The sequence below is a fragment of the Somniosus microcephalus genome, chromosome 4 (assembly GCF_052327205.1).
Source record: "Somniosus microcephalus isolate GS21.2 chromosome 4, FLI_Smic_1.0, whole genome shotgun sequence".
Taxonomy (NCBI): domain Eukaryota; kingdom Metazoa; phylum Chordata; class Chondrichthyes; order Squaliformes; family Somniosidae; genus Somniosus; species Somniosus microcephalus.
In genome coordinates, this window is record NC_140990.1 from 294,744,126 (window position 1) to 294,759,369 (window position 15,244).

At 41.9% G+C, this 15,244-nt stretch overlaps 1 protein-coding gene across 1 annotated transcript in view; it reads right to left on the reverse strand.

Annotated features, from left to right (window-relative positions):
* Window positions 1-15,244, reverse strand: part of LOC147120554 (von Willebrand factor D and EGF domain-containing protein) — a 403,257-nt gene that overhangs the window by 172,757 nt on the left and 215,256 nt on the right. Inside the window, exon 13 of the mRNA XM_085986654.1 lies at window positions 449-577. Within this exon, the coding sequence (XP_085842780.1) occupies window positions 449-577 (129 nt within the window). The remainder of the gene's footprint in view (window positions 1-448; window positions 578-15,244) is intronic.

A 15,244-nucleotide genomic window follows, 5' to 3' on the forward strand; every position in this document is an offset into this window, starting at 1 on the left:
CATCATGAGATAACAAACCTTCCTCTTAAGACTACAAGATTAATACCAGATGCTTAGGATGTAGCTGAAAGTGGATGTGGCCTTTATTGGTTTTCGATTTATACTGCATGTGCACAAGTTGTGCAGCCAAACCTACTCAGCGCCTCATATGCCCTTGGAAAAGATCTATCATCATTTACTATCCCATAAATCTTTGCAGAAAGTCATTTTTTTCCTTAAATATATATCAGATCTTTGCTTGTAGATGCTTCACAATAAAAGTATTTAATTTTTAAGAGTGCTCATTACGTCTTAACTATTCACAAAATGTACAGTTTATGAGTAAGCCTGTAAGCTGCAGTTTCTGTTACTGTCAAATTTTGTTTACAGTTTTACTCACTCTAAGGATGCGAGATGTCTAAAGGGACACATGCTTCCAAATAACTGTATATATCCCTTACCGTTAGACTGGTAACTTCACACTGGAGATCAGGAGAGTCCCTGAAGCCCAGGCCAAATACTCTGATACTATTGCACTCGTAGATTCGAATATCACACAGGCCACCGTTCTCCATATCAGTAATCTCAGGAGGCTGATCTTAAAAATGCAAAAAATAAATATTCACAATAAATTTGAAATGCAGGGAACTTTAACTAGATTGCTGAAAAATAATCCATTTCAGAATCATTCTGACAGCACATAAATTTTGCTTATCATTGTTTTAAAAAGGTTAATTTTAATTAATTTTAATCCAAACACAGACAGTTCCCTCCTTCATAATATGACAAGGCATAACTTGTTAATAATTTCAATTTTAAACTACGTATACCTTAACTTATCTAACTGATCGCAGTTCTGAACAAGATGTACACGTCTACCAGAAAAAGGAAAAATAAAGTTGATGATTATAGTAACGGGAAATCCATTGAGAATCAGATACAAATTAAACTTTGCAAGGGTCTAACCATAAAGTTCAGGTGGGAGAAATTTATTATCGCCCAGTTTGGGGCGCTAATTTTTTTAAGTTTTAAAAGTTAGCGGAAGGCGCCAACGATTTCAAACTTTTGAAAAATTCGCCCTTTGCGCTCCAAGAAGGAAGTGGCGCGCTAAATCAAGCGTTCCTCTTCCTTCTTGTAGTGCAATCAGAAGCAAGCGGGGCGGTGACTTCAGCAGCACTGCACACTGGGCCGTGCAGTGCTGCCATGTTCAAAGGCTCCTTCCCACCCTTAAAGGGAAGGGCCGTTGCTGCAGGCTCTGCAATATAAAAAGTACCTACCTGGACCACCAAGGCAGCTGTGATCACACGCGATTGGTGTTTTCGACTGGCGCTGCTGCAGGGGGCAGAAGTCAATTTCGGGTCCCGGGCCCTACCGGGGTGATGCGCATGGCAATGACGCCACGAAGGAGATCGGAGTGCAATGCTGTAGCGCCGCCGCAAAACTCCTGCCGATTATGGCGGGAGTTGATGTCAGCGCCGTGCCCGGTCCCAAAGCCAGTTGTACCCCGTTAGCGCCCCCGGGGACACTAACGGGAGGAGCAAAAGCACCCAATTTCTCCTCCCAGGTCACAAAACCCGAGCGCTTCATCTTGCTCTGGATGTAATGAATAGCAGGTGCACTTGCTCTACTGCCAAGAAAGACATCAATCATGTCAGTTTGGTTCTGGTACTAAGTTTGCAAGTAGATAAAGAAAAGCATGTATAATATTTACTTGGCAGAGAATTTCCTGCTAATCACCTGCAGATTATTGATCAATAAAACTACAGTAATGTCATTCATTTTCTTGTGTGAATGTCATTGTGCATTAAATCCATGGAGCACACCGACAGTTCATTCTGCAACTGCTGACATAATACTGGACACAAAAGTGAATACTAACACTATATAAGAAATGCCATGAATAAAACATACACCAATGAGTAACCTAGTTGCAATTCTAATATGCTGCTTCAGATGATGGTGATAATCCACTCAAAACTCTATTCTTGTGGTACATAATGCAGTGAAAACGCTTTAAGTAGCTACTGTTTTGTAAACACCACCACTCCCAACCATCCAGTATTCCATAAATGATTCACTGCTGAACACAATCTACCGACAGAGCAGTTGTTTCTCATCAAAGTTCTGGAGACTCAATGGAGAGAACATTCCAAGGCCTCAGGCAATGACCGGGGCCTTGCGTGCAAAACCTTGGGAAAAGCAGCCGCGATTTTCCGATGAGTCGTCCACTTCAGGCAGAGCCCCTGCCAGAGGTACGAGGCCTCGGAAATTCAGCTCCAGCAGATGTTATCAGTTAAATACTAAATCCTCCTCCAGTAACTCTATATTGGGGGGGGGGGGGGGGGGGGAGGGGGAGGATTGGCAAAATGTTAGTAACTGCAGAATACAATTTGTTGTTCTTCTGCCGTGCAAATTAGTGCGATGAATGGCAACCTTTGCCTGTAGTGTGTCATACTTTACCTTGGAGTGCTTGAACAAAAGTAGAGAGTATTCTCCAGTAATGTCTTTCCTCACCTTAGTCAGCACAAGTACAAACATAAATTTGAAAAAAGAAATGGATAATACTGAGACAAAATACTGTACTCTTTCTGAAGCAATTCAGAATTAGTAGGGAGAACCTTGGATCCATTAGAGTCAGGCGAGGGGAGTTGAAGTATTCAAAATATGATAAGGGCAGGGAATCGCATGGTGCATTCACTGCTGACAATAGCCCCAACCTCATAAAAGTACTGTAAATGAAGTAGCATAACTACATTGGGAGGTGGCAAAACTGACTGATGAGGTGGGGTTTTCCTCCACATATTTGGAGATAGAAGTACCACAGCAACAATGAAACCACTGCCCCGTCTGCACTTTTACATTCTTAACTTTCGTTACTCTAGATTTTTTTTGCCTTTTGTATCTTAGGTCACGCTCAAAGGTGAGTCCAAACTCCCTATGTCTGCAAAAGTGTCTTCACTAGTCTTACTATCTAGGTAAACATTCAGTAACTTTTTGATTTATCTTAGTATAGTATACATCTGCCTTAATTACCATGGGGCAGAAATCCTTCTTGGGTGGTAGTCCAAAATGGGCAGCATCACAGCGGCTGCCCATTATACACCCTGCCCGATATTCAGTTCCATCGACTTCAATAGAACTGACTATGGGGCAGCGGGTACAACAGGCGGCCAATTCGATACCGCCCGTTATGGACTGCCGCCCAAGACAAATTTCTACCCCCAAAACTTTTAGTCTACATCATTGCCATGCTATAGCAAAAATGAACTTTAAATGAATGTTAATTTATACAGATACAAGTTTAAGCAACAAAAACTTGTTCTAATCAACGCACGAGTATTGCTCATACATAATTCAGAAAGGTATAAAGTCAGAGTTTGAAATCTGTATTTTCTGTAATGGGAATGCAGTATTTACTCCCATACAGTTGCTGATGATATCTGAGTTGAAGCAGGTATCAGAAGCCACGTGTGTTAGAGTTTAAGGTGCTAGGAGGGTTAATGAATGAGTGTAGTACCAGAAGTGGAGTTCAGGACAGCATTAGAATCAATTGTAAAGAAAAAAAGTCCAATAAATGGTATCTATATCCTACCAAATCATTTATAAAACACTAATTATGTATTGAATTGCTGCCCAACAATAATTGTTAGCAGGACAACCAGAGTCTATATTATCATTTCAAAATGGAACAAAGCACTTCTGGCAAATGCATTAATATCCAGAAATTTCATATAAAATATAAAATTAATATTTTCTAAATAATTATTAAACTTCTTCTTAGGCAATCCCTCGGAACCGAGGATGACTTGTTTCCACATTAAAAATGAGTTCTCAGGTGACTGATGAGTCCAATGCGGGACCTACAGTCTCTGTCACAGGTGGGGCAGACGGTGGTTGAAGAGGCGGGTGGGTGGTGTGCTTGGGTTGAAGTGCGCTCCTTGAGCTTGGCTTCCGCTTGCTCCCGGCGAAGAGACTCGAGGTGTTCGGCGCCTTCCCGGATGCTTCTCCTCCACTTTGTGTGGTCTTGGGCCAGGGATTCCCAGGTGTCAGTGGGGATGTTGCACTTTTTCAAGGAGGCTTTGAGGGTGTCCTTGAAGTGTTTCCTCTGCCCACCTGGGGCTCTCTTGCCGTGTAGGAGCTCTGAGTAGAGCGTTTATTTTGGGAGTCTCGTATCGAGCATGCGGACGATGTGACCTGTCCATCGGAGCTGATTGAGCCTGGTCAAAGCTTCAATGCTGGGGATGTTGGCCTGAGCGAGAACACTGACATTGGTGCGCCTATCCTGCCAATGAATTTGCAGGATCTTGTGGAGGCAGCATTGGTGGTACCTCTCCAGTGCTTTGAGGTGCCTGCTGTACATAGTCCATGTCGCTGAGGCATACAGCAGGGCGGGTATCATGGTTGCTCTGTAGACCATGAGCTTAGTGCGGGGTTTGAGGTCCTGGTCTTCAAACACTCTCTTCCTCAGGTGACCGAAGGCTGCACTGGCACACTGAAGGCGGTGTTGGACGTCGTCATCGATGTCTGCCCTTGTTGACAGTAGGCTCCCGAGGTATGGGAAGCGGGCCACATTATCAAAATCCACGACAAGGCCTTGGACAATCGTGGGGTAGTACTGTGTGGCAGGGGCAGGTTGGTAGAGGGCCTTTGTCTTACAGATGTTAATGCAGGGCCCATGCTCTCGTACACTTCGGTGAAGGTGTTGACTGGTTTGGAGTTCGACCCCCGAGTGCGCGCAGACGCAAGCGTCGTCTGCATACTGTAGTTCAACGACAGAGGATGGGATGGCTTGGATATGGACTGGAGGCGGCGGAGGTTGAACAGTTTCCCGTTTGTTCTGTAAATTAGCTCCACTCCAGTGGAGTGGTGAGGGTGAGACGGAGCATTGCAGCAAGTAGTAAACAAGCAGTAAATGATACAAACAATGCTGAGGTACATGAGGTTCACAGAAAATACAAAATGAGTAGTTGTTCCAAATATATTTAATGGGTCAAATTACTATGAAAGAATAGAGCAAACTAAAAATGTAAAGACAATTCACAAAACTATATATAAAAAATGTGACAGTATGTCATTCAAATATTGTGAAATGTAAAAATACAAACACACATTCAAAGAGGCCACTTTTCAAAATTTAGCATTTTTTTGAGCAAAGTGCTTATGATTAGCTTGGGATTTTAAAATGTCTGCTTTGAGCTAAGTTTCTAAGTGAGTCGCTTGTTAATGTTGCAAATTTAACATGTAGAGCATTTCTCGACAATTTACACATCAAACACAATTTTTCAAAATGTGAAAAATGTCAGTCATTGTGATAAATGCATTGTTCAGTACGGCCGCTGACAGCTGTTATAAAACATTACACAGCAATTGACCTGTGTGCTGCTCATTGCTATGAGTGTTTGCAGCTTTTAATGAACATACTGGATTTTGCCCGAATGGCCCTTCTCATGCATAACTAACTTGTGTGATTTTGTGAATTTACTTTCATGTTTTTTTTCCTTAAAAGGTTGGTTAAAGTTACTGGAGGAAGTCTGCTTAATTTAACAATAAACAGGTTCCTTGCGAGGCATATTATCCAAATGACATGGTATGAGCAAAATGATGTCCAAGTAAAGGCACTGATGAAAGGCAAAATGATTTAGCACTTGTGTACTTCAGCTAATGCCCTGATCATAATCGCTCAACCATTGGTGGCCGTGCCTTCTGTTGCCTAGGCCCTAAGCTCTGGAATTCCCTGCCTAAACCTCTCTGCCTCTCTACCTCTCTTTCCTCCTTTAAGACGTTCCTTAAAACCTACCTTTTTGACCAAGCTTTTGGTCATCTGCCCTAATTTCTCCTTATGTGGCTTGGTGGCAAATTTTTTGTCATATAACACTTCTGTGAAGCACCTTGGGATGTTTTACTACGTTAAAGGCGCTATATAAATACAAGTTGTTGTTGTAGTAGACAAAGTGTTACAAGCTGATTCCACAGCAGAGAAGTGCTCAATTCAGCATGAGTAGCAGAAAACTGTGATCATCAATAAATTGCTGAAGTAATAAATAGACCACATTAAAGAGTTAACAGCCCAAATATTTGTTTTTTTTCACTTCAATAGTAAAAATCCTAAAATGCGTGGAAAGGTTTGCTTCTTTGGCTCATGCACTACCAATTAAAATGCAGAAAATCTTTGTAGTGTAGCAGAATGCTTATTCTATCTCACAGGAACTGTGTGGCTCAATGGCTTATTACATCAAGTATCACTTAGGCCAAGGTTTTGTGTGAAATGAGTTAAGGCAGTCTTAATCCAATTCCTAGCGGGCATATGCCTAGTGACAAGCTTCCCATAATTTGTCATGAATTGCCAAGCTCAATGAGACTTTAATTTTGGAAATGGAGAAGTTCACACTGTTGTAGTGCAGGATGCTTTTGTGAAGCTGGAGTTGAGGCTCGTCACTGCAGCGCACCAGAGGGGCCTTAACTGCATGCACCAAAAATAGGAGCCAGTTATATATATCTTTAAAAAGACTAACTTCAAAGAAATGAGGCAACAACATAAGCAAATTATTCAACAACACCTCAACAGATGCCAAGTCGAACACTTTTAAAGGTGTAAAGTTGAGCATGCTGGACAAATAGATACCAAAACCAGCAAGCTCAGACTAGACAGCATGAGCTAACTGAATTCATAACCAAGTCAATGTGAAGTAAAGGAAAAATTATCTTACAAAATCCTGCACGGAGAAAAGGGATGGACTGGGATGAATACAGGAGCATACAGAAACATGTTAAAAGGATGACCAGAAGTTAAAAGGATGACCAGAAGGGCAAAGTTCAACCTGTAAATAAGCATAGCTGTAAGTACAAAATATGACTAAGAAATTATTTATTTATTTCAACAGTAAGAGGGCAGTCAGAGCAGAGGTGATAAACATAAAGGATACTAACAGGCTCCAAATAGAGGATGAGCACAAGATAGTAAACATTCTGAATGATTACTTCCTCCAAATATTCACAATAGAAGACATGAGCAACATGACCTCCCCCAATAGAGATTACTTAGGCAGCATTACTGACTTTAATATATATGAGATGGAACTCTTAGACAGGCTAAAAGGGCTCAAAACCAATAAATCTTCTGGGCGTTATGGTATTTATCTGAGTGCTGAAAACGACTATGGAGGAGATCTGTGAGGTACATAAATCATTATGAGAGAGTCACTGGGCACTGGGGAAGTACCAGTAGATGGGAAACAAGCTAATGTGGTGTTCATATTGAAAAAGAATGACAAATCAGACATATGCAACTATGGACCCAATAGTGTCGCTTTGGTGTAGAATAACGGAATCGATTATCAGGAATAAAGTTGAGGATTACCTGAATAATAATTTAGTAAACAGCAGTACACATGGATTCAGAAGCAGAATATCATGTTTGACCAACTTCCACAACTTCTTTGAAGTGAAATCCCAAATGGACTATGGAAAGCCCTATGAAATGACATACCTTGACTACCAAAGCACATTTGGCAAAGCTCCATATGAAAGACTATTTGTTAAGCTCAGAGTTGTGGCGATTCAGGGCTAACCTTGTATACAGATAAGAAATTGCCTGAAAGTAGAAAAACAGGCACTTGCAGGAGTTATGGCAAAGTAGGGGAAGGAATACTGAGTGGGGTTCCCAGGGATCAGTGTTGGGACCACCACGTTTCTAATTTGCATCGACTTGGATTCAGAAACTCAATGCAAAGTCGTCAAATTTGCAGATCATACAATTTGGAGGAGGCAGCTCAGGAATTACTGAATGAGTTGGACAAAATAAATATGTGGGCAGAACAGTGACAGAGTAAATTTGACACAGACGAGTGGAAAGTACTCCACATAAGAAAGGTAAATGGACAACACGTATACTCCATGAATGGAGTTGAAATAGCTAAAGATGAAGTTGATAAAGACCGAGGAGTCTTAATACATTTTATGCTCAACATAGCCAACTAATGTAGAGCACCAATTGAATGTTGTACTTAAAAACCAGAACAATAGAATACAAGTCTGTGAAAGTCGTTATCAAACTGCATAGTGCACTGGTCAGACTGCACCTTGAGTAGTGTGTGCCGTTCTGGTCACCGAGACAGCGAGACGCAAGGAAAACATTCAACTATTGGATGTACAGGCTGATCCTGAGTGTTGCATTAATGCAGAAACTGGAGGGCTGATTTGACAAAATGTTGCTCCTGTGGCCCTTCGCCACCTAGTGCCCACATCAGGAAATCACACGTGCACTTCCTACATTTACACTCCAGTAAAGTCGTACCCGGCTAGAAATGGCTGTCAACAATATTATTGTATGAACCTTAATGCACTTGTATCAAATCCCTCTCCACTATTTTAGAATCATACAGCATAGAAGGAGGCCATTCGGCCCATCGTTAACTGAGGTATGAATCGCTTAACTGTTTCTTATTTGTTCTCAATTTGTGAGTGACGCTGCAAGGACACATTTATTGCCCAGCCCTATTTGCCCTAAGGAAGTGGTGGTGGGCCTTCTCCTTGAACTCCTGCAGTCCTTATAGTGATGGTGCTCCCCCAATGGTATAAGACAGGGAAGTCCAGGATAGTGACCATATATGTTCAAGACAGAATGGTGTGTGTTGGTGTTCCCACGACATTGTTGCTCTTGTCCTTCTTGCTGGTAGAGGTCACAGGGGAGGGAGGTGTTTGTGTTAATCATTCAATAACATTTTTGACACTAATTTCCAACTCATGTAAGGTCTGGCATGTTGCATTTAAGTAGACCTGCATATAAATGGATTTACTGCACATTACTGTGAAGCCATTGTTGGGCGAGTGGGGAAAACTCTGTGCATTACAACTTTTTAACAAAAGAGCTGAAAGAACTAAATCCTAGAAAATAATGGTTCATTGAGAAGCAGGTCATGGTCAACACTCTTATCAAGAAAGTACAAAACTTACAACAGCAGCTTAGGGCATGCCAAATTCCAGTGAACAGTATGTGGACTGTACTAGGCTGGCTGTAGTTCAAGGAAAAGAGACATTTACAAATTTCAGTATTTAAATTGTGCTTTTTCAATATGTTTCTACAAATAGACATAAATCACTAATGTATTTTCCTGTCACACCCACGAATGAAAAATGTATTTCTTTTCCTGCCTAGTTTTTGTTGAGTTCACCATGGCATGATAAGAGTGCTGCAGTTGGCTTCAAAGCCCTGGATTCTGGAGGGCAAAAATCAGCCAGGGTTTCAACTTCAATGATCCCTGTTGGGAGTGCGCCTGTGTGGACATTGAGCAAAAATTGCATTAGGTTTAGTTGTGCTGATCCTCTCATGGTGGAATAACATGCCAAACTCACAGTCTAGAAAATAGAACTACTGAATTCTTCAGGCCATTAATATTGCATTAATGTTTTCTCCTCTCTCATCTCTTCACTTGTCAAATTCTCTCTTCCTCTGTCTCCTTTTTCCTCTCTCTGTCTTGTCCTTTTCTTTTTAGCTCCCTTTCCTTTTTCCCTGCTTTTTTTTCTTTCTGTCTTCACAGCTTGCCTTCTGTCAGTGCAAGCGCTACTACCACTGTTTGCTTTTGTTTTCGTTCACTTTTGCAGTAGAATTATTAATTTGATCTTCCTGGCATTGAAAACAACACACCACCCTATATCTCACTGTCGAATTCTGTCCATATGTACCCTTCAAACAAGTTTGCTTCACAATATTAGGGTCAATATTTGCCGATCTCAGTATAGGTCCATGTGGAGGGTGGAGCCAAGTGTATGTAATTTATTCATAAAAATAAAAATATTAAATAAGACCCTGGTGTAATTTATAACTAAGCACTGTTTATTGATTGTAAATGCCTGCAGAGCTACCTTTGTCTTTTATGTAAATTAAAGTATCTGGTTAAATGCATTAAACTGTTGAAATGAGATGTAGTTCACCTGTGTGAATGGGAGGGAAGGAAAGCTCAGAGCGTCCCCATTTCATAATGGGAATGGGAATGCCATATTTAATGATGGGAAGACTCTTATGAAATTAAGCCAAAATCTGCAATGTACATTTGAATTATTGAGGTAATAAAATGCTGTCCATAGAGTGACAGATGGAGCACCAGACATCTTAGAAATGCTAATTTTCCTGCTGTTAGTGCTGGGGAATTATAAAGCAGAACTCTTGAAGTCATAGCATGCATGTGTGAATACAAAGATGAATCAGATTAATTAATATTCTGAGAATACAAAGCCATTTCCCCATGGAAGTAACAGAGTTGCCAATACCTGCATGTTATTCGCCATGTTTTTTTAATGCTCACAGTTCATGTAGAAAATTTAAACATGTGGCAAGCTCTGTTTTCATGTGAAGCACAAGCATTTAAAATCTTTCAGGAACTGTCAATGCTAGCGAAGGTGAATTATGCACATGTACTGCTTCCAGTTTAATCCCATTATGTCCACTTGAACACTGAAAGACACCCAGTAATACAATTTTGTATTTTGTCCCTTCAAACTTGGCTTGTGTCTGGAAAGAGAATTTTAAGCTATAGAGGTCGAGTGGGTGAAGTATTGGTGTTACAAATCTTTTGCTCATGGCGGGGTGCACCATCTTAGATTATGAATTAAGAGTATCACCCAAGCAGTGCTTTACACAACACTGAAGTACATTGGCTTGGATGTAATTGTTCCCCAAAATATATTAGTACCAACACCCTAACTAAACCTAGTGACAACACTAATAATGTAAAGTAAAACTCTCAATACAGAATAAATGATGAAAAAGAGTTGTTGAGAAAGACACCAGTAGTGTAGATATACCATGATGCTCCTGCAATTGAAATAGATTGTCCTCCCCACAATTTATGATCAGCATTATTTTTCCTTAAGGATGGAAGTAGCTATTTTTTGGTTTATCCTGTCTTCTTCATTAATGTGGTGTTACAGGATTGAGGGTTACCGGCAAACTGTTACATCACTCACAGTAACACACTAAAGGTGCATGCTTTGGACAGGTTTTATTAGAGTTTATGTCCTGCAGATAGTGTGATGGATTACTGTTTATCGTAAAATACTCCACGCAGCAGTACCTAGTTCCACCGAGTTTGATTTTACATTTGTTTTGGTCAATTGGGTCTCTTGCACACACAGAAACTCATCACCATGCTTTAACTGTCTCCAAACTAAACTACAGTACTGAGAATCGAAGTAAGTCGAGTTGCATCTGCCCAATGTGGAGTGCACGCTCTCTCCCCCACACAAACATATCTTACTTATCTAAGGCTGGAACAATTCAGTGCAGATAAGCAAGAAGGAACTGCCTGTAGGCAGCCTGTTGAAGTTTAACCAGCAAAAACATACAATGGTAAGTTTCCTGCTGTCTATCCAGCTAGAACAACCCCCGCTAGGGTTTTATTTGCTGGGTTCTCTGGAGTTGAATGTGAAGAATCTCAACTACATGACAGGTCTACCCCTCCAGGTTCCATTTATGAGCTGGTTATTCAATCGTCAATAATTCCCCAATATACTGTAGATCTGCCTGACTCAGTTATCAGATTTAGAAGCCTGCCAGAGAAGTTCACAAAAAGCAGTAGATGCTAGCTCAATTAATAATGTTAAATCTGATATCGATTTTTGCTAGCCAAGGGTATTAAGAGATATGGATGGAGTTAGGATACAGATCAGCCATGATCTCACTGAATGTCAGAACAGGCTTGAGGGGCTGAATGGCTTACTTCTGTTTCTATGATGAAGGAAAGTGAATAGAGGTACACCCAGCCCAGTAATAAAATATGTACAAGAAGCATTCTTGAGGTGGGGGGGGGGGAAAGGTTCCCATGTTGCTGTTATTTCATGTGGTTGGAGCCCTGGCCTCTGAAGACAAGACTTAAACCATTAAAGGGGGAGGGGAGAAATACCTGGGGCTGCAATCTCCTCCACTATCCTGCCCGTAATCAGGTGGGATAGTTTTAGAGAATCATAGAAAATTTGGATGGTGAGGCCTATGGCGCTTCACCGCCTGGCCTGCATTTTCCTCCCCCCCCACCCCCACCGCCATGACCCTTGCTGACCGCTCTTTCCCCGCCTGCTGCATATGGTGGTGGAGAAGGCACGGGTCAGGGCCCCCAGCAGTTTTCCTTACCGTCCGTCCGAATTTGCAGTAACAATCCTGAGGTTCCCCCACAAACAGAGGACCTTATAGCAGCCCCTTCCCTCCATTCTGGCCTCCACTTATCTTGCTTTGTAGGCCTGCTAAGGGCTATAAGACAGCCAATTTGCTGAACCTTGGAGCACTTCTGCCCGTTTAACTGCCCAGCCACATCATCTAGTGCTACAGCAATGGTTGGGCAATGGCCCATGTCACAGGGAGCCTGCCATGTAAACCAGATGAACTCCGACCCAGGAAACTGGGTTAGGGTTGAGGCGTGGGTGGAACTGCAACCCCGCCTGAACACCGCCACTGGGAGGAGAATCCGCCCCAATTCTCAACAAAATAACATTTAGTTGGGTGGAAATTTGATAAAGGCAATATTCGCTTTCCAATTTGCAAATCCTATTCACCCACCACACGCCTGCACTGCAGGATTCTATTTGCCTCGCGATCTTCACCCCAGATTCAAAGGCCTGCTGAAAACTCTTCTCTCCGAGCACGGCGTTTGTCAGCCTTTCTCTAAATTCTCTCCTGATTCTTGCTCAAATGCCCACTGCTCCCCTGCACAGCACTTTGGGTTGATTCATTAGGTGAAATACAAGTTGCTGATGTGCCCATATCCAACCAAGAGGTTCAGCCTCAGCATCGTTCCGGGCTTCCGCCCAGCCATACAGCTGCTGTTACAAACCCGACCTAATGCCATGACCCAACTCCCCACCTGCCTTGTCTTTGGCCTCTGGTCAGGATAGTTAAAATTAAAAAAAAGAGTAAAGGTGCAAAAATGTATGGTATGTTTTCCCAAATGCAAGTCATTAAAAGAGAATCAATTTGGAGTTGTTGGGATGGAGGCAGGTTTCTGACGCATTTGAACTTCATATTAACATTTCTTAAAAGACACTTAACCAACACCAGCTGCCAGCCTTGGAAATGTCACAAATAGCTATGTGAAGCTTAATGTGTTAAAAGTGCTCAACGGGAAAAGTTATCCATGTATCAAACAATCCCAGGTAAAATACAAATATATAAAAAGGCAACATCTATTCTATCCAGCGGAGGGCAAAGATTTTACCGGTGTGCACGCAGAGCTCACGTTTACTTCCATTACTTGTGTCTGTTTATTCTTTCTCCATGTAACAGATTACAGCTTCAGTATTTTTTCTGTGGCGGCAAAATATCCACGTGAAAATGAAATCATCTGAAGCCATGGTTAACACTAGATCATTAAGACAAAACTGTTACTCAAATATATAATGGCTGACCAGATTTGTTTTTGACATAAACTAAAGATGATACTAGACAAAGGTTTACAATTCTGAGAGGTCCCACTAAACATCCCTAGCATGAAAGTTACAATAGGATCTATTACATCATGTAAGACAAGCACAAGGATCAGTGCTGGGGCCTCAACTATTTACACTCTACATTAATGACTTGGATGAAGGGACCGAGTGTAATGTAGCCAAGTTTGCGGATGATACAAAGATGTGTGGGAAAGCAAGTTGTGCAAAGAACTCAAAGAATTTGCAAAGGGATATAGACAGGCTAGGTGAGTGGGCAAACATTTGGCAGATGGCGTATAATGTGGGAAAGTGCGAGGTTATCCACTTTGGCAGGAAAAAGAAAAAAGAAAACTATTATTTAAATGGAGATTACAAAATGCTACAGTTCAGAGGGACCTGGATGTCCTTGTGCATGAAACACAAAAAGTTAGCATGCAGGTACAGCAAATAATCAAAAAGGCAAATGGAATGTTGGTCTTTATTTCAAGGGGGTTGGAGTATAAAAGCAGGGAAGTCCTGCTACAACTGTACAAGGTATTGGTGAGGCCACACCTTGAGTACTGCGTACTTTCGGTCTCCTTATTTAAGGAAGGATATACTTGCATTGGAGGCAGTTCAGAGATGATTCACTAGGTTAATTCCAGAGATGAGGGGTTTGACTTATGAGGAAAGGTTGAGCAGGTTGGGCCTATACTCATTGGAATTTAGAAGAATGAGAGGTGATCTTATCGAAACATATAAGATACTGAGGGGGCTCAACAGGGTAGATGCAGAGAGGATGTTTCCCCTCATGGGGAAATCTAGAACTCGGGGGCACAGTCTCAGAATAAAGGGTCACCCTTTTAGAACTGAGATGAGGAGGAACTTCTTCGCTCAGAGGGTCATAAATTTGTGGAATTCTCTGCCCCAGAGAACTGTGGAGGCTGGGTCATTAAATACATTTAAAGTGGAGATAGACAAATTTTTGCAAGATAAGGGAGTGAAGGGTTATGGAGAGCGGGCTGGGAAGTGGCTTTGAGCCCGAGATCAGCCATGATCTTATTGAATGGTGGAGCAAGCTCGAGGGGCCAAGTGGCCTATTCCTGCTCCTATTTTTTATGTTCTTATGTTTGTCTTGCTGGATGTAATACATCCTACATAAAATTTGTTCTTTCTTGGATTAAGAGTCTGTGAAGTGCTTTGGGATCACCTCCCCTGATCCTTCTCTGTTGTGAGACTGCTTGTCCGATATCCAGTCTTTGATGAAACACAATTTTCTCCAGTTGAACATTGGGGAGACAGAAGCGTGTAGTTTAGCTTTGGTGCAATTTGGATGGTCTAATGCCAATCTTAATCCAAACATCGGACTTTCTTTTCCAATTAACTTTCTTCTCTACAGCCAAAGTTTACATCATCCTGATTGTACAGTGTTTATATTTGATCATCCAAACTACTTATCAACCCTAATGGATGAATCATGAGGACTGAGAGAGATGGAAGGCCAGCTATTTCTCTGTATTGATCCAGCTAAAAACAAAAATATTCATCATATGTAATAGTAGGAAGTAAGGAGAAGGTAAAATTTGGGTCGGAATTCCTGCCTGATCTGAACTTGTGTCATGTAATAGAATCAAGCAACAAGCTAGTCTTGGTATTTATTCAAGTGGAAACATATAGGCCTAGAAATTGAGTTGGCGCCGCGCCAGGGCTTTAGCGCCGGAAATTTAGCACCGGCGCTAAGTCCCCCTGCGCGTGCCAAAAATTCAGTAGCGCCGCGCCCAGACGGCTGCCGGCGCTACTGGAGGGTGTCAGCGCCTCGCAATGGGCGCTGACTGCCGCATTGCGGTGCTAATCCGCCGCTGCAGCACCCGATGCG